Here is a 24444-nt window from a genome sequence, read left to right as displayed (position 1 = left end):
CATAAATCTTACTAGGAATACTCAATATGGAAATTTCTGAGAGCTGTTTCAAAGTGCTGGTTCTCATAGAAACCTTAAGAGGACAAAAACTCTCATTCAACATCAAGCCGTCTGGTATCAGAGATCTGTATTTTTCATATGTGAACTACAGCTGGTGTGTATGGGTAATTATCAGAAAAGACCTAAAATTCTTTATTTCACCATTTTAAAATAAGTAGATTAATCCATATTTCAAAGCCATACACACACACACACACGTTTTTTAAATAGTGCAAGTTAAGGCAAATCTGCTACCAAAGACCATTCTTCAGTCCTTCAGTCTTTTTTGAAGCTTTTTAAACTTTTATATATATATATATATATATATATATATATATATATATATCTTTCTTTCTTTCTTTCTTCCTCTCCCGTAGTCCAAAATGGACCGCTGGGTCACTCATGGCTGGTAGATGATATTCTTCATTAGCCTCCTCCAATCACCTCGGTCTCTTGTTCTTGATGTTGGTTGAGAAAGGGAGGAATTTGTCCATTTTTTGATGTTATCAGTCCATTTTAATCGAGGTCGGCCCCTAACCCTTGATCCTGGAACGATTCCTTCTAGTGCTTGCTTTGGAATGCCATTAGCCCTCTCCACATTTCCGAACAATTTCATCTGTCTTCTTCTGATGACTGTCAGAATGTTTTCCTTTTTTCTCCTGTCTATTGAATCAATCAGTTTTCGGACATTTTCATTGGTTTCATGAGCGGTATAAGGAATTCTCAAAAGTCTTCTGTAAGTTTTATATATATATATATATATATATATATTTTTATAAAGAATTGAATGACTAGAACTGAGATTCAAGTAAAAAGGTTTTAATATAAAAACACGACTGGTTTTGGTTTGTAACAGCCTTCATCAGGTGACATAAAAGAAAGAAAAAACACTAAAACACTGAAGCTTAAATAAACTATGAACATCATACAGAGTCTCTATACATAATTGACATTAAATCGTTGTGGTTGTATTTAAAACTGTTCTTTCATTAGTTGTATTGTTGGGAAAGTGCGTGCAAGTAGCATCTCGTGAACGCCAGTACATGATTACAGCTGAATGACAATCTGGGAGGTTGTAGCTCAAGTTATTATTTAGATGAACAGGATTGAAGATGATTTCTCTAGATTCCATGATTTTTCTCTCTAGTTCATCATTGCAACCGAAGATGTTAGTAGATTTTTTTTTTCCCAACAGACTTTGTGACTTTGGTTTTCATGATTAGGATTAGCCGAGAAAAGGATATGACTTGATAATGCACTGGCTCGCTGTCTCTTGTAAGTAATGTCCCTCATGTGTTCTTTCATAAGCAATGTTCGTTCATGAGATGCTACTAGCACGCACTTTCCTAATAATACAACTAATGAAAGAACAGCTTTAAATACAACCACAACGATTTAATGTCAATTATGTATAGAGACTCTCTATGATGTTCATAGTTTATTTAAGCTTCAGTGTTTTAGTGTTTTTTCTTTTTTCTTTCTTTTATAATGTCACCCAATGAAGGCAATGTTACAAGCCGAAACTAGTCGTGTTTTTATATTAAAACCTTTTTACTTAAATCTCAGTTCTAGTCATTCAATTCTTTATTAAAAATATGTATGTTAACCAAGTTAATGATCATTCTTTCATATATATATATATATATATATATATATATATATATATATAAATAAATGAGGCGTGTCTAAAGTTCGGTGAATGGTATCAGAAAACAAACAAAACAGAAGATACACACAAATTACCTTTATTGGCCTTCAAAACAATCACCATCCTTCATAACACACTTTTGGCAACTTTCATAAAGCTTCTGGAAACTGGCAGCAAAGGCCTCTCAAACAGAAAAAAGTCCGCAAGCACCAGATCAGGGGAGTAAGGTGGATGATCGAGAACAGATATGCCGTGCTGAGCCAAGAATTGGCACACACGGATTGCACAGTGCACAGGCACGTTATCATGCAGCAACATCCACTGTCCAGTCCTGTTGCAACTCTAGCCAAACACGGTGGATGCGTCGTAGCAACCATTTCAAAACTTCCTCATAGAATGCGGTGTTAACGGTTTGACCTGCAGGAACGAATTCCTTATGGATGATGCCATCGTTGTCGAAGAAGGTGATCAACATTGTCTTGACCTTGGACTTTTGCAGATGACTCTTTTTGGGTAGCGGGGAAGACGGGGTGAACGCTATTCAATCGATTGCCGCTTAGATTCCGGATCACACTGGTAGCACCAGGTCTCATCTCCTGTGACGATGTTTCGCAGAAAGGATGGATCCTGGTCACACATGGTAATGAAATCTCCAGAGATTTCTATCCGTTTTGCTTTCTGTTCGTCTGTCAGCTTGTGCGACACAAACCGTGAACAGATCTTCCACTTACCCAAATCTTTGTGGACAATAGTGCACACCGTGTCCTTGCTAATGTCCAATTCCTCCGCCAGCAATCGTAGTCGGTTGTCGATCTCGTGCCAGCATTTGTCTCACTCTCTTGATAATATCTGGGGTTCTGCTTGTCGAGGGCCGACCCGAACATGGCTCATCCTCAGTCGTTTCCTTCCCATCGCGAAAGCATTTGAACCAGTCGTAAACATATTTTCTGCTCACGGCTTCCATCCCATACACTTGCACCATCATTTCATGCTTCTCTGTCGCCGTTTTTCCCAATTTGTAGCAGAACTTGATGTTCACTCATTGCTCCATTGCACTGTGACCCTACCTCTCACCCTGACTACGTTTGACTGCCGTGTACTGCACGTGGGTGGTGCTCCTCGACGTGTCTCTGGATAGTCATGTGCATGCATGTGCACCTAGCCCATGTTGCCGTTGAGATATCAGACCATTCACCGAATTTTTCAGACCGCCCTCGTATATATATATAAAACTTTTTTTGCTTTCTGTTAAGATAATAAAACTGTCAAATATTAAAAGTAGAGCTGAGAGGCTTCAATATACTGAAAGTTGAATATATAATAGATCCATCCATGTTTTGTAATCAAATGTAGAAAATTTTACAGAGCTTATGAACACAGCATTTTCATAAGCTTTTTGATAAATTTTCAGTATCTAAGTTTAAAATACAAATGGATCTATAATATTCTCCATGTCATTATCTCATTAATTCCAAATTAAATCCTAAAGACTACGTGTTTTCAAACCACATTAAAGGTTTTCCAATAGGCAGGTCAGTGGTTTTGCACTATCCAATTAAAACTGCCTACCATGACTTTCACAAATATCCATGCCGCCACAGATTCAAACCCACTGCCTGTTGGTTAGAGGGTGGATGCCAACTAGTCCATATTAATAAATAAGTTAATAAAACTTTAAATGCACCATAAGATGTCTATGAAATGTCTTATGAAAGCTACTCTTTATTTCATTTATGGAATAGACTTTGCTACCTGTCTAAAACATATAATACAATTCCTTTGAAGAGACAAGTTTAATCAACACAATAGTTCTTAGCCAGGAGGGGTGGGGATGGGGGGGAAATAAAACCTAAAATCTATTGAGTCAAATTTTAGCCATTTAAGTGATTGAAATGAAACTCAATATGCAGGGAGAAGAAGAAAAAAACAAAAGGTGGCTTAATCCATTAAAAATACATTACATAAAATGGTATGGTATGAAATACATTAAAAATAGTAATTTTAAAACAAGGCAAAAGGTACAAAAAATTATTATGAATACATGTATCCAACATTAAAATTTAAAAAAAGTGAATATTATGTGATACTCTGAGTCATATTCAAATATGGATTGCATCTTAGCAATTTATTTAATCAAGAAATACAATTCTTCAGAATCAATAAACTATGAAGACATTAAAGACTTCATACTTGCATTAAAAATAAATAAAATATAAAGTTCATATCTAAAAAAAAATGAAACTGTAAACAAACAAAAAAAATTATCATACCTTAACCATTACTGCTTGTGTAGTGACGATGGAAGAATGTGCTAATACATTTTGATGAGACTGGGTTGATATATTAGGTAAACTATTTCCATGTCCCAAAATTGGTGATACTCCTCTGGTAAGGCTCATTACTCCTGGATTGGTCAGAGAAATATGAGGTCCATTTGCTAAAGAAGCAATACCACTTGACAACTGATGCTGACCTTGATTAATCTGTACTTGGGCTGGTTGCTGTAAAGAAGTCTGAAGCTGTAATGACAAACTGTTTGTTGGCGTTAAAGTTTGCAAAGAATTTCCTTGAGATCCTAAAAGATTTGTTTTGCCATTCATCTGTTGTATACTTCCACTAATATTGACTGTTCCAGACATACCAGGACTATTAGTATAGGTATTGCTAACTGAATTACCACCAACACTTGCAGTTACATCACTTGGAATACTGATATTATGTAATACATTAACCACGCCAGTTCCAGGTTTATTAGCGGCAATGCTAGATGGAGATAAATTATTTGAATGAGGACTACTAACACTGTTTAAATTAGATAATGAAACTGAGGGGCTGGGAATGCCTTGTGAAGGAGAAATACCACTATGATTTGTTGGCTTTGATGAAGTTCCAAGATGTGATGTTGGTTTGTTCTGAAGAAGCTGTGATAGCTGTTGGTGCCTTTGAGCTGTCAGATTTCCACTTCCCGCATCATTCTGAATAATTGAAGGATCAACGACACCATTCTGTAAACCAGAAGTGTCCTGTGAAGAAAGCTGAGATGCAAGTGAATGCTGAAGAGGCAAATCAGTAGTTCCAAGACTTCCAGAACCAATTAATTCTTCTAAGTCCCACAGTTTACCCATAAAATCTGAAATAAAATGAATAAAAATTTAGCAAGAAAGGTATCAAATTTACTTTTTTTTGCTATATTAACAATTTTCGATAAGAAATCATCAAACCAAATTTGTCATAAATGTCTTTAAAAAAAAAAGATTTTCCATATAAGTGATTTTTATTTTTTTAATTATTTTAAATAGCATTTTCATAATAGATTCATATAGAACATACTTAGATTTTTTTTTTGAAGTGGGAGGAAAGAACTTTCATAAGAAATACAGCACTGTTATCAATAAATCATATTTTCAAATCCTCATCATTCTGCTACACTTTACTATGAAAAAAAAACATGTCACACCAGTGAGCATTTAACAGTTCAGGTCATATGAACATTTCAACAAAACAAACCTTGTAAAAAAAAATATAAAAAAATTCCATCCAGACTTCACCAACATTCAGGTCTGTTATCTGTATTCTGACATCCAAACCAGCAATCGGCACTACTCTGGACATACAAACCCAATATAATAATGCATCACTGAGCATCAACCAGCATCCTTTACAACTACGAAATTTTTTTGTAAAAACAAAAATTTTTAAATTGTTTTTTACATTTTTTTTTAGTTATCTGAAACAACATCTACTTAAGATTAAAAATGAAGTCAAGTTTTGCAAGCAGGTACAAAGAGAGAGAATAAGAAGTTATCAGAGACTAATTTATCTATTTTACCCAAAGCTGATATTTATAAAAGTAATTTGACTTTAAAAGTAACACAAATAAAATGGCATGCGTAAAAAAGCTTATTTAAAGATATTGTTTCAGATTTTTCAATAATGAAATCACAGAAACAAACATATTAAATAATTTGAATTTTTTTTATTAATAAAATTAATTTTATTTTATCTGTTACAAGCAAAACATTTCATTTTATTTATTTTTTTTTTTAGCAAAAATCAATGAAAAATGCCAGTTTAAATGACATTACTATTATCGATGTCAAAAAAATATTCTTATTAATAAAAAGCATATGTATGGTAGTACTATATATGTAGCACTTTATATGCATTCTTCAACAAGCATGGAAAAAATCTTTATTCAATCTTCCCATGGCTAAGGAGCTGTGATCCAACATATTAGTATTCATTTGTCTCAGTCTTCTGACATTCTAAGTATATTCTCCAATCTTAGACTATTTAGAGAAGGAATTTGATCCAGCCATCTCCCATGGGCCTACCTCTTCCTCTAGCTCCTGGCACCTTTCCCTGCGTAAAATTTCCTGAAATATATCTAATTTTTCTGGCTGCAAGCGACCACTAACATTCCAGTTCCTATTCCTAATATTTTCCAAAGATACAGAGAGAGAGATTACTTACTTAGATGACCAAGCTAAATCTACTATTCCACAAACCACCCACAGTATGCCTATTCTCTGATCTTTCACCTGAAGAACATCAGAAAAATACTGGTCTGTCACCTTTATAAGTCATAATCACCTGGCATCTATCCAAGATATTCCTAAAAATGGAATAAAAGTCAGCCATCAAACTACCAATCCCATTGCCCTCACCTCTAGGCTCTCAAAAGTGATGGAGGAACTCACCTACTTCTTCGCTACCTGGAGATGTAAGTTAATTAGCAGCCACTAATATGGATTTTACAGTCCTCATTCATTCTACAGTATATAGTATGCCCACAGATACGAGACCCTTTGACACTTCTGTGCATATCAACAGAAGGAGAGTCCATTCCGATAATAGGGTAATCAATCCATATTGTGGGATGAAGATTATTATTACACGTCAGAAAATTAACTTCCCTTTTATGATCATTATAGTTTTTAAAGTGGTAACTATTTTGCTTGTATAATAGTTGGAAACTTTTACGTATAAATGTGATTTCGCATGTTGTTGACCAATTCGTTCATCGCCTTATTTCTTTCTCCCCTTCAATATGAATTGACTATTCTTGGCAGTCTGCCAACGACAGCTCTTGTTTATGTGGTCGGACTATACTTCCTTGCTAATCTTTACCCACCTTTGTGCAGACAGTCAATGCCATACAATGATAGAGAAACTTGTTTGGTTGCTCTTGATATTTCCAAGGCATATGATCAAGTCTGGCATCATGGCTTACATATCAAGCTGCCAACTTATGGTCTCTTTCCTGCCCTTTGTGAGTGGACAGTCAGCTTCTCTGGTTCTTGTTTGCTTTGCTCACCAGTTGAGATAAGTTTTCACTTCTTGAGCTGACTTGCCACTGGCATGTTCCCATATAGGCATGTTGCATTCATAATCTCTTTGTCTTCCAAGGCATTTGGAATTCTTTTTCATTCTAAACACTACTTCTCTTCTACTGAACTAACACTTTTTAATCCAAAATCCATCAACCTTAGAACAGGTTTTCACATGTGGAGTGGCATATTCAAAACCTCCATCAGAATGCTGCAATGTATCCAGATAAAGATGTTGCTTAATAAATAATATCCCTATCTCTCTCTCTCTCTCTGACAGCTTTCCCCTAGATGCTCTTGCACCTTATGTCTTTTCTATGGATGCTGCTCCACTGAGCTGGCCACTGCCATTCTTCCACTTTCCTTTAATAGTAAACGAACAAGGGCAGTTGCTGGTCAAGAATATGGTTTTCAGCTCCAAACTCAATGAACCAAGTTCCCATCTTATTCCTTCATTCCATGTATCTCTGCCCTTTTGAATAGTCTTTCCCCCAATGAATCATCTTCAAATTTTCAAGAAACACATTAACAGATTCCTTTCTTCTCTCTAATCCCATGTTCGCACAATATTATAGGTTGTAAGGCCTCTTATGTATAAAATTTTCTCTCTCTCAATAAACTTCTGTATAAATGAATTTTACATAAGCAACCGAACTTATCACTAGTTTACTTTATAAAAAATGTCAAAGAATCTTCACTTTGGTTTTGTATTGTTATAAAATCTGAATTTTAAGTGTAAAGCTTAATAAATATCAAATTTAAAATGAAATATAAATTTATACCTTTTAAACTCAAATACAAAAAAGTTATAAATTTCTAAAGACATAACATTATGCAAGAAATGCATGGTGTCTGGGTGGGAATACAGTAATTGTGTTCTGATATCAGATAAAGTCTTACTTGATTTTAAGAGCAAAGTATTCTGCATGAGGAAAAACCTACTTCTAAATCTGTACTATTATAGCATGATAGTAACTCTGCTAATAACATGTACACATACCAACAAAATATTTAATCAATAAGTTGCACACAGGCTGAACAGCTTCACCACATGTTATTTGCATGAGAAGATCTCAGTTCACATCTCATCTCATCTCTGATGAAAAGTTTATTGGCCAGTCTTAGATCAAGATAGCAGGATTTTTCTGCTAAGCACTGTCCTATTGCAAAATCGACAAACCTTTCCATAAACAGGATTTATTGCGCTAAGATTTAATTCAATGTTAGCAAATTACTTGTCATCTTTAATGTGTACTACACTAGTACCATAAGGATTTGAAGATGATATATCATCACAAATTGTTCATATACTCAATCAATCTACTTATCCTCCCAATGCCTTGATCTCTTCTTAACCAGTTCTCTTAAATACACTGGATGTCACTTATCTCCTCTTAACTCAGAATTTAACCAAAATCAAATTTCATTTAATTAGCCACTAGATATAATGGCCTAATGGGATAAGCTACAAGATTTCTTCTTCTTCTTCTTCTTAGGCTGAAAGTTATTTTCACATAATAGGTGACAAACTATGGTGATATACATTGGAAGGAAGGAAAGAAGGGCACATGGCAAAATGGAAATGGAATTTATATAGTTACTTAAGGATAATTATCTGAAACAGCAAGTCATGGAGAGGATCAGAGGTTTGAGTGTGTTGGATCTCGTAATAGCATTAGAAGATTCATCTATAACTATAGTAACAACAGTACCTCCAATTGGGAAAAATGATATTGCAGTTTTGTCCTGGGAGGTCAACCTATGGAATTTTCAGTAAAGAGAGGGTTCATGCAAAACTACAAAGATGGTGATTATGACAAACTTAAGAGTCAACTTGGAGCAGAACCATGGCATAAGAAGCTACATGAAATGAATGTTATTAGCAGATGGGAAGGAGTCAAGGATTGTTTGAATAAGGCAGTATCAGATGGCATACCCAGGATGAAAAGGATAAAAGCAGGGATTAAGCGGATGAGCAGCAATAAAAGTAAGAACTGAGGGGGGGAAAAGCATTGTGAAAAGAATATAAACAAAAAAAAAAGTGATCAGTATGCTCATGAGCAAGATAAAGTAGAAGAAAGAAGGGTAACAAGTATGGTAAGGAAGACAATCAGATTTTGAAAGAAAATTAGCTAAACAAGTCACGGTAGCCATAGCTTTGATTTGGAAACTCCTCCACTTAGGCATGAAGTTTAAAGAGCAGTTAAGCAGCTTAACAGCAACAAGGTCCCAGGTGCAGATGAAATCCCAGAAGAGTAATTAAGGCCACATGGGAAGGAGGGATAAGAGTGTTTCATAGATTGATTACAAGGATATGGGAAACAGGATCATGGCCTAGAGACTGGAAGAAGTCAGTTTTCATACCACGACATAAGAAAGGTGATAATGAAGGCGTGCAAGAATCATAGAACTATTAGTTTAATATCCAGGCAATGACAATCAAGGAAAAGAAGGAGTACCCATAGTATGCAACACAAAATACGAGGCTAATCTTCTTGAATGGCAGTCAGTCTCAAGTAGAGTAATGTGGGCAAATATGAGAATGGGGAACTGGACAATGAGACTTATTTGTGCCTATGGTCCCACAGAAGGTTCTACTAAGGTAAAAGTGGAAGAATTTTATGAGGCTTTAGAAAAAGCAACTGACACAATGAAAAAGGAAAAGTTGGTCCTTGTTGGGGATCTAAATAGCAGAGTAGGAAATGATTGTGAGATATACAAAAATATTTTGGGAAAATTTGGAGAAAAGAGCAAAGCTAATAATAATGGCAAATACCTGTTGGATTCATGCTCAGGACATGGACTGGTTATTACTAACACCATGTTCCAACATAAAAATGTGCACAAATTCACATGGAGAGAAGAGGCTAGGAATAAGAAAAGTCTCATTGACTATGTTATTGTTCATAGTGATGTCTTCTCCCTGGTGCAGGACACCAGAGTGTACAGAGGATCTGAAATTGGAAGTGATCACTATTTAGTCTTGAGCAGGATAAAATTGAATTTCATATTGAAAAGAATAACATGTAAGAAAGTTTTAAAGCGAATAAAAATTGAGCAGCTCTCAGATGTGAACTGTAGACTAAAATACAGAAAGATTATTGAAAAGAAAATGAAAGAGTTTGAGAACAGGAATCAAACCTTGGAGATTCAGTGGCAAACTCTGAAGGAAACATTGATTGATTCTGCCAGAGAGGCATGTGGTGAGGTTGTGTGCAAGGATAAAAAAAATCAGAACTCCCTGGTGGACACAGGAAGTTAAAAGAGGCAGTGAAGGAAAAGAAGAAAGCATATCAAAACTTCCTGGCAAATAAGTCAGCTTTTACTCTTACAGAATACAGAGACAAATGTAAGAAAGCTAAAACAGTGTGTAAAACTAGCTAAACAAAAGTCATGGGAGGACTTTGGCAAGAATATAGAAAATAAATATCAAGAAGGTGGCAAAATATTCTGGAGGTTGTTGAAGAAGCTTAGGAATGGAGGAAAGAGTGCTGTAAAAGGAATTAGAGATGATAAAGGTGAAATGAAAACAGGAGAAAAAGATATCCTTGAAGTATGGAGTAATTACTTTGAAAAACTGCTAAATGAAACAAGCAGTGATGACAGCACAGTGATAAAAAAACACTGACCAGGCATGCAGTCAGGAATACATATCCATACTTGAAGTAGAAAAAGCCATCAAAGGCTTGAAATGTGGAAAGGCAGCAGTAGTAGATGATATTCGACCAGAAATGCTGAAGTATGGTGGTATAAGAGTCTTACAGTGGCTGCACTGCATAGTTCAGAAAGCCTGGACAGAGGGACGAATTCCAGATGATTGGAGTAGAGCTCTCATAGTACCCATATATAAAAAGGGAAATAAAACTGAATGTGAGAATTACAGAGGTATTTCCCTGCTGAGTGTTCCTGGCAAGATCTATGCAAGTACACTTGAGAAACGGTTGAGAAGAATTGTAGAAGAAAAGCTTGGTGAAGAACAAGCTGGATTCAGGCCAAATAGAGGCTGTCAGGATCAGATCTTCACTTTACGACAAATAGTCGAGAAATCATGGGAATATAACAAAGATCTGTATTTAAGTTTTGTCGATTTGGAAAAGGTATATGACAAGGTGCCAAGAGAGAAGCTATTCAATACGCTGCAGTTAATTGGTGTGAATGGGGCATTATATTGCTTGATATATATAATGCCCCATTCATTATATTTGAGTTGTAAGTCAGCAGTTAGAATTGAAGGAAGTACAGGAAGATGATTTAATGTTAAATCTGGTGTGAGACAAGGATGTACATTATCCCCTCTGTTATTCATTATCTATACGGATCGCATTATGAAGGAAAGTGGTATTAAACCTGATATCAAAATTGGAGATGTTAATGTCAGCTCTTTGCTTTATGCGGATGATGTTATACTTCTAAATAAATCCGCTACAAGTCTGCAAGATTCTCTGACTAAATTGAATAACTGTTGTAATAGATATGGTATGAAGGTCAGCAATAGAAAGACAAACAGAATGAAAATGGGCAGAATCATTGAAAATGTCAACTGTGTTGTGAATGGAGAACCTGTGGAACAAGTAAAACATTTCAGCTACTTAGGCACAATTTTTGCTGAAGATGGTAAATTAAATATAGAAATAGACAACAGAATCAGCAAAGCTGGTATGGTGGGAAGTCAATTGAATAAATTCATATGGAATAAGAGAGAAATTAGTCGGAACACTAAATTAGCTGTATACAAGACAGTGTTCAAACCAGTTTTAACTTATGGATATGAGAGCTGGGTCAGAAGTAAAACACTTGACCAAAGACTAGAGACCGCAGATATGAGAGTCCTGAGAAAGATTAGATCCGTGAACAGATGGCATCAATGGCAATATCATATTAAAAATGAGGATATTAGGAAAGAACTTGACATTGTCAGCATCCAGGAATGCATTAGCAGAGCTAATCTCAGGTGGTATGGTAACTTAAATAGAATGGGAGAGGAAAGATTAGCAAAACAAGTGTTGTCTGCCAGGTTGGCAGGAAAACGACCCAGAGGAAGACCAAGATATAGGTGGATTGATATGGTACAAAGTGCCTTAGACGATAGAAATATAAGATCTGATAATGTTGGAGTGTTGACAAGTAACAGACCGAGTTGGAGGAAAATCGTAGATAGGAAGTTAGTAATGATGTAATTTTTTCATGTAGTACTGTCATATCCTGTACACCCCTTGAGGGTACATAGCAGGAATTTGATGATGATGATGATAGTTTAATATCTCATGCAAGCAAAATTTTATTGAAGTTCATGCTAAATAGGACTGGCCAAAGTTGAGGCAGAGATGCCTGTGGAACAAGCAGGTTTTAGGAAAGGTAAGGGCACCAGAGATCAGATCTTTGCCTTAGACAGATCATAGAAAAATATAAAGAATTCAGACTCCCTCTGGTAATGTGTTTCTTAGACTACTCTAAAGCTTTTGACTGTGTTGAGCATGCAAAACTGTGGGAAGTAATGAAAAGAATGGGTTTTTCTCAACACATTATCAGGTTGATAGCCAACTTGTATAAGGAGCAAGAAGCCATGGTAAGAACAGGTGTTGGATTCACTGACTGGCTTAAAGTTGGAAAAGGAGTTAGGCAAGGATGTTTACTTTCTCCTCACTTATTTAGTATATATGCGGAGGACATCATGTGTGAAGCATTGGATGAGCTCAGGACAGGAATTAGGATAGGCGGTAGATTGATCAGTAATCTGAGTATGCTGATGATACAGTACTCTTTTATAATGACATGGAAGAACTAGGACTAATTATAATGACATGGAAGAACTAGGACTAATTCTTGACAAAGTTAACAAGCTCAGTAATAACAGAGGACTTCAACTCAATCCTAGCAAGACAAAGATTATGGTTCTCAAAGGAAATACAAACAGAAGCTCTCGAGAAACAAGTGTATCTTAATGGAGAAAGAATTGAGGAAGTCAGCTAGTCTGAGTACCTGGGATCCATTATTAATGTGAAAAATTGCTGTTCAGAAGACGTCGGAAAAAGGTTAGAAATGGCTAAAACAACTGTCAGAGATCTGTCTAAAATCTGGAAGGATGGATCTATCTCCATGGGAACAAAGTTGAGGATTTTCGATGCAGTTGTTTTTTCCAACAGTGACTTCTGGATGTCAGACTTGGAATCTAAAGAAGTCAGATAAGAAACGGATATCTGCTTTTGAGATGTGGTGTTACAGAAGGTTGTGGTTGTTGAAGATATCATATATTGAAAGGCATACAAATTAATGGGTGTTCGAAAAGATCAGAAGAACTTTAAGGCTCCTTAAGGATACTGACAGAAGAAAGTTTAAATATTTTGGACACATACAAAGGATGGAATGGGGACTTCTCAGAACAGTAATAGAAGGTAAAGTTCCTGGAAAAAGTGGCAGGGGTAGATCATCAATGAGATGGATGGATGGTGTGTGTGGAGTGACTGATCTTTAGAGAGTTGAGGCTACCAGAAAAGCAAACAACAGGACTACATGGCGAGGCCTGGTGTGGCACATCATCGAGCATTGGAATACAGCATCTGTAGATGCCCAGTGAACATAAAGAGAGCCACAGTAAATTCAGTTTTTTTGTTGTTTTTTTTTGCTAAGTAGCTAGTAAAAGATGGAAAGATAATTTTCCTCAGAGCTGATGATAGGAAAGTGACAGAAGTAGAAGAAATAGTTCAGTTACTAAGTGATCGCTTTGCAAGGGTACATCATCCTGGTGGTGACTTTGAAGTTACTGACATGGCAGAGACTGAAAATTGAGGTAGAAGAAGTGCAGGTACTCAGTATATTGAAAAATATCAATCTAAATCAGCAGCGGGCCTCGACGGTATGTCAGCTTGTGTGATATGAGAATGTACAAGTGAACTGGCAGTGCCTCTGATGAAGTTCTAAGTCTCAGTTCTGGCAAGGTTCCAAGGGAGTGGAAAGAGGGTAAGATAGTTCAATTACATAAAGGTGGCTCCAAGACAGAACTAGCAAATTACAGACCAATTAGAATCTCGGGGGGGGCTTAAAGGTAAAATTTAGGAATGGGGGGGGATAGAAATATGATACTCTATATGGGGCAGAATGGCTTTGTAAAAGGGAGGTTCTGCTTCAGTAATTTATTCACATTTTAGAATAAGGTGACAACAGAATTGGATAAAGGAAACAGCTACACTCTGATACTGCTGAATTTGCAAAAGGCATTTGAAAGAACTACACAAAAAATTATTACATCACTTGGAGCAAATGGAAATGGATATGAGGTTGGTGACATAGATAGTGTATGGTAGAGTGGAATCAAGGCAAATGAGTGACTAGTGGAGTGCCCCAGGGCTCTGTACTAGGACAAATATTCTTAATTTGTACATTAATGATATAGTGGAAGATTTGAAAGGGTGGGGGGATATTCAGTTGTTAGCAGATGATGGAAAACTAGGGAGGGAAATAGTTGATAAAGGTGATGTAGATATCTTAAAGGATGAGTTAAATAAATTGGCAGTGTGGGTAAAGGACAATGGTTATCAATTGAATATTGTAAAATGTAAAATAATGCACTTCATGATGAAAAGATATCATATTGATGATACTAGTTTACAGGAAATTGATGAGGCTAGAGATCTGGGGGTGATGGTGGATACAGATTTGAAATTCAGAGGGCATACTGCAAGAGATAGCAAAATAGCTCAGAGGATTACTTGGATGCTGAAGAACACACTGACAAGTAAAGATGGGAAGGTTATTATCCCTCTTTGTTTTGGCCACATGCTGACTATTGTGCACAGGTTTGGTCACTTGCTCATCGGTTCACCCAAAGATTGTCGGAATAAGTGAGACATGGTTGGAAGAGGATGACATCCTGACAGGAATAGAGATGGAAGGGTATGATGTGTTTTGTGAGGATAGAAGGGGTAAAAAGGGAGGGGGGGTGCAATTGATGATAGAGAAAGAGTTATGTCTATACAAAGTAGAGATGTAAGACGGAAATAGTGCCAGTGGTTTTGAGGCAGTATGGTGTGAGATAGAGGTGAATTGAATCAAATACTTGGTGGGATGTTGTTATAGACCAGGTAATGTGGATGGTGGTGATAGTGAAATGTATAGTCAAATTAGCCAAGCAAATAAGAAAAGGGTGATCATTATGAGTGATTTTAATTATGGCAATATAGATTGGAATGAAGAGATAGCAAGTGGAAGTAAATAAAATGAGTTTCTTGAGTTTTTGAGGGATAACTACCTCAGATAGTATGTAACAGAGTGCACATGAGGATTAAGGGTCTTGGATTTGGTCATCTCATCAGAGTATGTAATTATAAATGAGGTGTCAAATCATCCACCAATTGGTGAGAGTGACCATGAGGTGATTACCTGGGTGGTTGCCAGCAGTGCGAGGACCCCTGTGAGAAAAGGGTATATGTGGAACTACAAGGGGGGGGATTTATGAAGAGCTCAGGAGACAGCTTGCGGGTGTAGCGTGGAATGAGGAGTTAGCTGGAAGAGAGATCAATGCAGCTTGGGGAATTTTCAAAAACGATCTGGTAGATGCAATGTCTAAATGTATTCCAAGGGTGAGATGGATGAATAAAGAGATTAAACATGCAATACAGAGAAAAAGGGCATTGTGGAGGAGCATAAGAGAAGTGGAAATAATCAATTTCATGAGGTCTACAAAGACCAGGCAAGAAGGGTGACTTGGTTGGTGAGACTAGCTAAAGAGAGGTATGAACAGCAGTTAGCAAATGAAGCCAAAAAGAATCCTAGGGAGTTCTTTCGATATGTAACCAGCAAAAGAAAGAATGATTATGGAAAGATGACATTGATTGGAGAAAATGGTATAAAGACAGCTGTTGCAGAATGTGTGGTGGAGATACTTAATGAGCAGTTTATAAAGATCTTTCAATCTTCTGAATGTGACTTCATGGAGAGATTGAGAGCAGTTGATGATGGGGAGGAGAGACTGACTGTAAGTGAGAAAGGGTGTTTGGGGAGTTGAGTAAACTAGATGTAAATAAGGCTGTGGGACTTGATAATATATCACCACGTATTCTGAAGGAATGTGCCAGGGAGTTGACACCTGCCTTGACATTTTTTTTTAATAGAAGTCTTGCACTTGGTCAAGTTCCTAAGGAGTGGAAGGAGGGCAAGATTGTGCCGCTTCATAAGGGAGGTTATAGAACTCAAGCATCAAACTATAGGCCTATCTGTGTGTGTCAGGTGTTGTGGTTAAGTTCTTGGGGAAGCTTGTGAGAACTAGGATCCAGAATTGGGTTGACTACAATGGTATTATCTTCGATGGACAGCATGGATTTGCTAAAGGGAGGTCATGTTTTAGTAATCTACTTACTTATTAGAATAAAGTGACTGCTTCCTTGGATAGAGGAGAAGGATACACAGTAATATACTTGGATTTCGCAAAGGCTTTTGATAGAGTACCGTACCTCATGATAAGTTGACAGTCAAACTAGAGCAGATGGGGTTGGATATTAGATTAGTGCATTGGATTGGAGACTGGCTATCTGATAGGTATCAACAAGTTGTGTATGGGGATGCGATATCCAGGAAAAGGAAAGTCACTAATGGAGTGCCTCAGGGGTCTGTTTTAGGGCCATTACTGTTTAAGTTGTATATTAATGATATTGGCGAAGATTTGGATGGAGATATTCAGTTGTTTGCAGATGATGCAAAGTTGGGACGAACCATAAAGAGTAGTGAAGATGTTGTGGACTTGCAAGAAGACTTGAATAAATTGAGTGATTGGGCACAGAAATGGGGATGCGAGTTCAATGTTGCAAAATGTAAGGTTTTAAAATTTGGAAAACAAAGAAAGGATGCAGAATTTATGCTTGGTGAGAATGTTGGAGGTAGAGGAAATAAGAGATCTGGGGGTGATAGTGGATAAGGAACTAAAATGTAGGAGACACATCGCCAAAATTGTGAAGACAACACCAAGATTTCTGGGAATGATGCGGAGGACACTGACGTGTAGAAGTAGGGAGATTCTTGTTCCGTTGTATAAGGCTTTGTTAGGCCACACATGGACTATTGTGTCCAGATTTGTCACCAGGTTTTCAGAAGGATGAAGAGATGTTGGAAAGGGTCCAAAGGTGATTGACTAAGGTAGTTTCTGACCTCTGGAATGTCGAGTATGAGGAAAGATTGAGAAGATGTAATTTGCAGAGTCTGGTGAACAAGAGGAAGAGGGGAGATATGATAGAGACCTATAAGTTGGTAAGGGGTTGTTATAGGATCAATGGTGGAGAAGTTCTACAGAGAATAGTGGGAGATCAGGGGAGAACCAGAGGTCATCCCTGGAAACTGTATAAAGAGGATGTGAGAATCAGGGTTTTTACGTGCAGAGTTTTGAATGATTGGAATGCCTTACCTGAGAGTGTGGTGTCTGCAAGGAGTTTGAGTGTGTTTAAGACACGGTATGATGAGATGTGTGTGTGATAAAAGGACCTCCCAGATGAGTCTGACTCCATGAGGTCTTGGGGTAGTAATAATAAAAAACAATTTCTAGAGGACTGGGAAGCTGTGGAGAGGATTCAAAGATGAGTGACAGGTCTATGAAATGTTCCCTATTAGGACAGATTGAAGATATGTGGGTTGCAGAGTTTAGCTGACAGGTGGTGAAGAGGGGATATATGTTACTAAAGGAATTCTATAAGATTGACACACAAGAAATTTTTCCGTACATTGGGAGTAAGGGGAAAACAAAGGATCACCCTTGGAAGTTGTTTAAGAGAGTCGTTAGTAAGGGTGTGCAGACTAGGTTCTTTACTTGAGTAGTGAATGAGTGGAATGGATTGACAGAGGTGGTTGTGAGTATCCAAACATTCATCAGTTTAGGAGATGTATGATAAGTATTGTGTTAATGGATAGTGTGGATCTCCTGCAATGAGTCTCTTTACTCCATGGAATACTCATATAAATAATAATTTCTTGATATGTACCCTCAAGAGGTATACAGGCTTCTATAGCAAAAATTCATCAGCAACCTACTTCTTCACCACTTGGATTGGAGGACCACCAATTAATCAGTGATCATGCTCTTCTGCAAGAGAAGGCCATATATACCATAAACAATGATTTCCTAGTTATATTCCAGTGAGATGAAAACAAGTGTGTTATTATCAATGCTGCCACAGTTTCACCTCCCCTATTATTATAATTTCACCTATTATAATTGGATCTCAAAACAAAATCTGTTCTTTCTTCTTGAGCTAACTTATACATCTCAAGCTTTTTCTCATATAAGCACATGATATCCATGGTCTCTTCATCTCTAAAAAATTAGTGACATTTTCCAGACTACTTTTCACTTATACAACTTCCAATACTGTATAAATCTCAATTTCTCCTTGCCTTAAAATACTACCCTACCATCACATTTGGAGTAGCGCCGAAAAAATCTTAATACAATCTAGTTAACTGGTAATCCTCTCTTTCTCGTGTATGTTCTTTTTCTACCTTATGCCTTTGATAAGTGTTTTTCATGGATATGGCTCCACCAAACTGGCAACTATCATTCTTCCACTTTCCTCTAAGCTTCTCTAACAACACACATGCAACTGCTTATCAATATTCATTCACTATCCATATTCAGAACCACCAAACCAATTTCTAGTCTTCATCTTTCATTACATTTACTTTTGGTCTTTAGAACAGTCTTTCATGCATAATTTTTCTCCAAAGAACTCAAGTCCTCTAAGGAAATATATGTTGTTCAAAAATATATCATGTTTGTTTTTTCTCCACACAACTGCACTGATTATCAAATGCACATCATAACAGTCACTCACTCACTCACTCACACTCACACACACAAAGCAGTCTTTTCAATCTACTTCATTCTATACTATATTCCTAACTCATCGCCCATGAAAAAACTTTGTGACATGCCAAACTTCACAAAAACAGCCAATCTGTTTATAATCAGAACTTTTATCTTATTATAATTTTTGCATTACATCAAGCTAATAGTTTCTTATATAATGTCCCCAAATATGACAATTTAAGGTATCAGTGAAACTGTAGGACCTACTTTATTCATTAAAGTATATACTATTTTTGTGATTAATGAGAATATAAACCTCAGCATTTCAGTTTTAAGTAGTAAAAGTCTAAGGCAACTCCAATGCTAAAGTTTGTATTCTCATAAGCTCTCTGGCCTAATTTTTAAAACTTGCCAAGTTTCTACATGTTCAGCTATGAACTAAGGATAAATTTAAAATATCTCCTACTTCTTTTAATTTACTTCATCAAGCCTTTTAGGCTTTCTTTTTCAATAATTACAATTACGCAAAAACCAAGAGTTCACTTATGAAAAAATAAAACTCACTGACATAGGATTACTATGGTCTTAAGGTTACTGCATGGTCTGAGCAGAACCAAGTACAGTATACTGGGTTCTGGCTAGAGCTCATGTCTTAAGTAGCACAAGTCTGGCAACTCCAATAAGTAACTTCAGAACTGGTCTTCCTGTATACAGAGGCTGGATAGCAAACTAGTAATGAAATCACTTCACGCTTCTGCTATTACTTGGTTAAAAGATTAAAAATTAGAATGTAAATTCATGTGAAATATAATATACATCATAACCAAGCAAAAACTTTCAGAACTACCCCAACTACTATACCTTACACAATTCCTTCTGTAACAAAGGTGGTGCATTCGTCCGAACTGACATCTTACATCAGAGAATACAAAAAACTCAAATCCCCTGATCTGATCTACTTTGGCTCAAACTCTCCTTACAAAACTTCAATGCATTCATTTTTAGAATAAGTAACAATTAAAATGAAGCACATATTGTCTTTTAGGATTATTTGAAAGGAATATTGCCTTTCAGAAATCTAAGTAAGCTATGGATAGTTTGAATATGTTTGTAAGCTATCCTGATATTGCAGCTCTTGAGTAGGGCCATGATCCTCATGCAAAAGATTTCTAATGTATGGAATGATGCCTCTATACTGTTAAGATTTTGGAAGAGAGGAATAATTAAAGTAACAGAGATCAACAGTCAACTTCAATGCCTTGAGAACTATCAACTAATCAGTGACCACCAATACAGATTCTATCAATCAAGATCAACAGCAGATTTTCTCATCTATATTACCCACCTCTGGACACATGCCATGGAAAAGGTTTGGTGAAACCTGTGCTGTTGCACTTGACATTTCTTAGACATCTGATAGGATTTGACATTGAGGGCTTCTCACCAAATTGCCTAAATAGTGCCTGCCTTCCTCCCTTTATGACTGCTAGTTTTCTCTCAGGTCATTCACCATATGTAATTACTCTTATTTTCTACTAAAGCAGGTGTTCCTTTCCTCAGTGTCTTTTTCACAGATTCTCATAAATAAATGAACTGCTCTCACTTACCTTAAACCCCATTCTAAGCTTTGCCGATGATCATAGGGTGGTGTGCGATTGGAATGGATTGCCACTGGATGTTGTGAGTGCAAGCAGTGTGAATGAATTCAAGAATAAGTATGATAGCTGGTGCATACAGTATGTGGGCTTCCTTGATAAGTTCCTGACTCCCTGGCAGTCTCTCTTGATAATAAATAACAACACAACTCTCCCTACTCATACAACAAACTTTGCTCAAACATCTCAAGTTTCTAAATCTTCTACAATGTAAATGTACCAAACAACAATCTTTGCATCATCCATCAATTGGGTAATAACTACCTAGTCAATACTTTCAAAACATAGTTTTATCTTTCTTTTTTTGTTACTTACAATTGACAAAACTTGAAAGTCAAGATTGTCTCCTAAATCTACAGTATGGTACAGATATGTAGATGATATATTTGTAATATGGAAAGGTTCATCATCAGATTTAAAACTATTTCTTTCCAAAATAAATATGCTTCATCCAAGAATTCAGTTACTTTAAAAGAAAAAAATTACTAGCTTTTTTAGATATTTTAATTCTTTGTCAACCAAATGGTAGTTTACAATTTTCTGTTTTTAGAAAAGTAACGGATACCGATGGTTATATCCATGCTAATTCTCATCATCATCCTAGTCAAAAGATTGGAACTATTAAAACTATTACATCAGGCTCAATATTTGTTCTACTGAAGACCTTTTACAGAAAGAACTAAATTATATCAAATCTGCTTTTATGAAAAATGGCTTTAACAAATCTTTTATTAAGAAAGCCTTTAACAGCTTTAGACAACCAGTCTTAAGACCTCCTGAAGGTATCACTCGGATTACACTCCATTATATTAAAGGTATTTCTGAACATATAGCTAAAATCCTAAAAACCTCTTATTATTGTAGTACCCTTTTATCCTGTCAGGAAGATTTCTATCTTCCTTTCTTCACATAAAGACAAGCTTTCTCCACTCAATCTTCCAGGCATCTACCAGATCCCATGCTCCTGTGGTTTGTCTTACTTTGGAAAGCCTGGCAGATCTGCAGTTATTCATCATGAGGAACATAAAGCTCACGTCCTTTACCATGAACTGGGACAGCCTGGCCTAGAAGAGCAAGCCATCTCAATCAAACAGTTTTTTTTGGAAGAAAACTAAGCTTTTACATAGAAGTAGATTCCTCATAGAGTGCTTATATAGAGTTGTGAGACCTTTCTACACTGGCTCTACTTAAACAGATCTTATGGCGTTCAGTTATCTCCTTTATGGGAAATATTATTACATCATTTTTATTCAAATCCCTGATTATTATATTATTGTATTTAATTGGGAATTTTACTGACTGGTTGTTGTCCCATTAATGCTATTGGTGATTTGGAAAATGATTCTTTAATTGTAATTTTGCGTGTTCCGTTTTCATGTACTGAGGATGTCTATGATAAATAGGCAAAAATTTTACAACTATTAAATCTATTTCGTGTAAATTTTAGTTCCTATGTTTAATTTTTTAGATCACTTCTGTGACATAAAGGAGACATGATGAAAAGTAGTCTTGACTTTAAAAAAAAACAAAAAAAACTTCGCACTTTTTTTTGCCCAAGACTACTTTTCATCTGCCTAGCTTCTTGATCTGTACAAATTTCAAATTCACCCAACCTTGAAATACTGATCTCATGTTTGGGGTAGTACACTAAAATGTCAAAAATTCGATTCTGTTCAGAAGAGAACAACATGATTAACAGCTGCCCATCATTTACACAACAGATATAAAGAGCAAGCTATGCAGGTAATGATTCAGTAAAGGAAATGAAACAACAACATCAGCTCGCAATTAGCAATCAGTCAAAAAAAATTCCAGATATATCCATTGTTTTTCACATGATCAAAATCCCAGATATTTCCATTGTTCTTCCGCATCATCATCCATCACAGAAGATGGGCATTACCATAACCTGTACACCGAGCTCAGTTCACCTGTTCTACTAATACTTTTCTGTTGGAACTCCAAAAAAATAAACATCCCTATTACTGCTAATGGGATAACCAAGCCTCCAATCAGAGAATGGTAAATATCATCCTTCAACCAGACCAAAATTGGATGCTAAAAGAATCACCATACCATATCTGAAAGGAACATCGGTTTTCACAAGTTTTCCCTATGCACTAATTTCAAACTATTTTGGAAACTCTTTCTTTCTACATTCAAATTACCCATTTTGCCCTTACCTCAAGTTTATTGAGTACTTTACTCTTACCAACTTTGTTAATTTGGACAAATGGGCCGTTTCACTGAGATTAGAATTCAGGAACTCTAAGCCATACATTAAGTTCTTCAAATCTGATAAGTCTGGCCCAGTCTTGCTTCCCATGCTAATGATGCTAGCTAGAGTTCTTTGGAAACGAACCAAGATACTGCACACAATTAGATTTAAATTCAATCGTTGCTTTCTTAAAATGAGAAATTCAGCAGCTGAATCTCAACCATTCTAATCGCATGCCAATCTCAAAGTTCTGGAAAATAATAATGATTAACTGTTGATATATATATATTTTTTTTTTGTGATTAATTTATGTAACCTTTCTATCTAATTACAACAAATAAGCACTGTTTCTCTTGAACTCAACTGGTGCATTCTCTTGTTTACTTTGTGACCAAATTGTAAATGCATACCGTGTGACACAATTTTGAATGTTGTTTTACTCGTCTCTTTTTTTTGTGCAATTATTTAAATCTATTCTTTCTTTCAAGGTTACAGGGTGGTCAGCATTCACTGTGCAGAATTTATGGAGACAAAAACACTTTAGAGCAATTACTTTACTTATAATTAGGAAAATAATACTCAACATTTCGGCCTCTAATATGGAGGTCATCATTAGAAAAACATACATATGATCAAGACACTATACAAAAGTAAGCTATATCTAATTGCTTTGTTAACTGTTTATGCTAGCCTGACCACTGATGATACAAAAAAAACTAAATAAATGAAATAAAAACAAAATAAATACTTTTTATACATAATAAGATATGGATTGATTAGAAAAAAATAACAGCAGAACTACATGTTGTCTTAGGGTTTTGCTTTGTTGGAGTTCTGCCATTATATTCTGGATCTTATATGAGTTGCAAATGGGTCTTCCATATTTTTGGAATTACTAATTCATTTTTCTTGTTGAAATTAGGATGATATAAATAAAATAGGTATTATCAAAAGCCTTGCACACCGAGCATGAACAATTTGTTTCTCTGAGTCTTTTATTTAATTCTTCTATTAGAAGAATTAAATAAAATAAAACTTACTCTATTGCTTAATGGATACAGAGAGATCTTGATACTGAAAATATTTGACAATTATCATCCCTCTTCCAGACTGCAATCTGATATTAAATGGTCACATACCCTGTTCTTGTCATCTTTGCTACTTTGGACAGACTGGCTGTTCTGCTACTATTAGAATCAAAGAATATCAAGATGATATAACATTTTTGGATTCTGAAGTTCAGTTCAGGCCTTGCTTCTCATGCCATTACACTAGACACAGAGTTCGCTGGAACCATAACAAGATGCTACACTACAGTAGGTTCAAATTTAATTGTCCATTTATTGAATTGTGTGAAGCCCTATGTCACTGTCCTAATCTTAATCAGACCAGCTGTATGCCTATTTCTAAGTTTCAGGAAATGATTGCTGTTAATTGTTTATAATTTTTATATTATTTATTATTCTTAAATTAATTAATTATACATCTATTCCCATGTTTCTGAACTCAAACAGTGTTTCTTCCTACTGGACAGCTGTGACTGAGACATGTGATATTATACACATGCTGTATGACTCGTTCTTGTATTCAGAATTTAATTGTTGTTACCAGTTTTCTAGTCTTCTCCCTGAACTCATGAAACACTGAACAAAATATATAGAAGTAATAAATTATATTTAGTTTTCTCTTACATGTGTGAATCCATTATTCAAAAACATATAGTATTAGGGTGATGAATCAGCATTCCATAAGCTTCCCTCAAATTTTCT

At 36.0% G+C, this 24444-nt stretch overlaps 1 protein-coding gene across 2 annotated transcripts in view; it reads right to left on the bottom strand.

Annotated features, from left to right (window-relative positions):
- LOC150100272 (histone lysine acetyltransferase CREBBP-like) overlaps positions 1-24444 on the bottom strand; it is a 345238-nt gene that overhangs the window by 296899 nt on the left and 23895 nt on the right. For both annotated transcript variants that reach the window (XM_090403052.1, XM_090403053.1), the window contains exon 2: positions 3958-4817. In XM_090403052.1, coding sequence (XP_090259178.1) covers positions 3958-4817 — 860 coding nt within the window. The remainder of the gene's footprint in view (positions 1-3957; positions 4818-24444) is intronic.

This window comes from Typopeltis vanoorti, chromosome 13 (assembly GCF_054136105.1).
Source record: "Typopeltis vanoorti isolate ZY-2024b chromosome 13, IOZ_Tvanoo_1.0, whole genome shotgun sequence".
In the NCBI taxonomy this organism is placed as follows: domain Eukaryota; kingdom Metazoa; phylum Arthropoda; class Arachnida; order Uropygi; family Thelyphonidae; genus Typopeltis; species Typopeltis vanoorti.
Note: the sequence above shows the minus strand (reverse complement) of the source record. Positions and strands in the feature narration are given on the sequence as shown.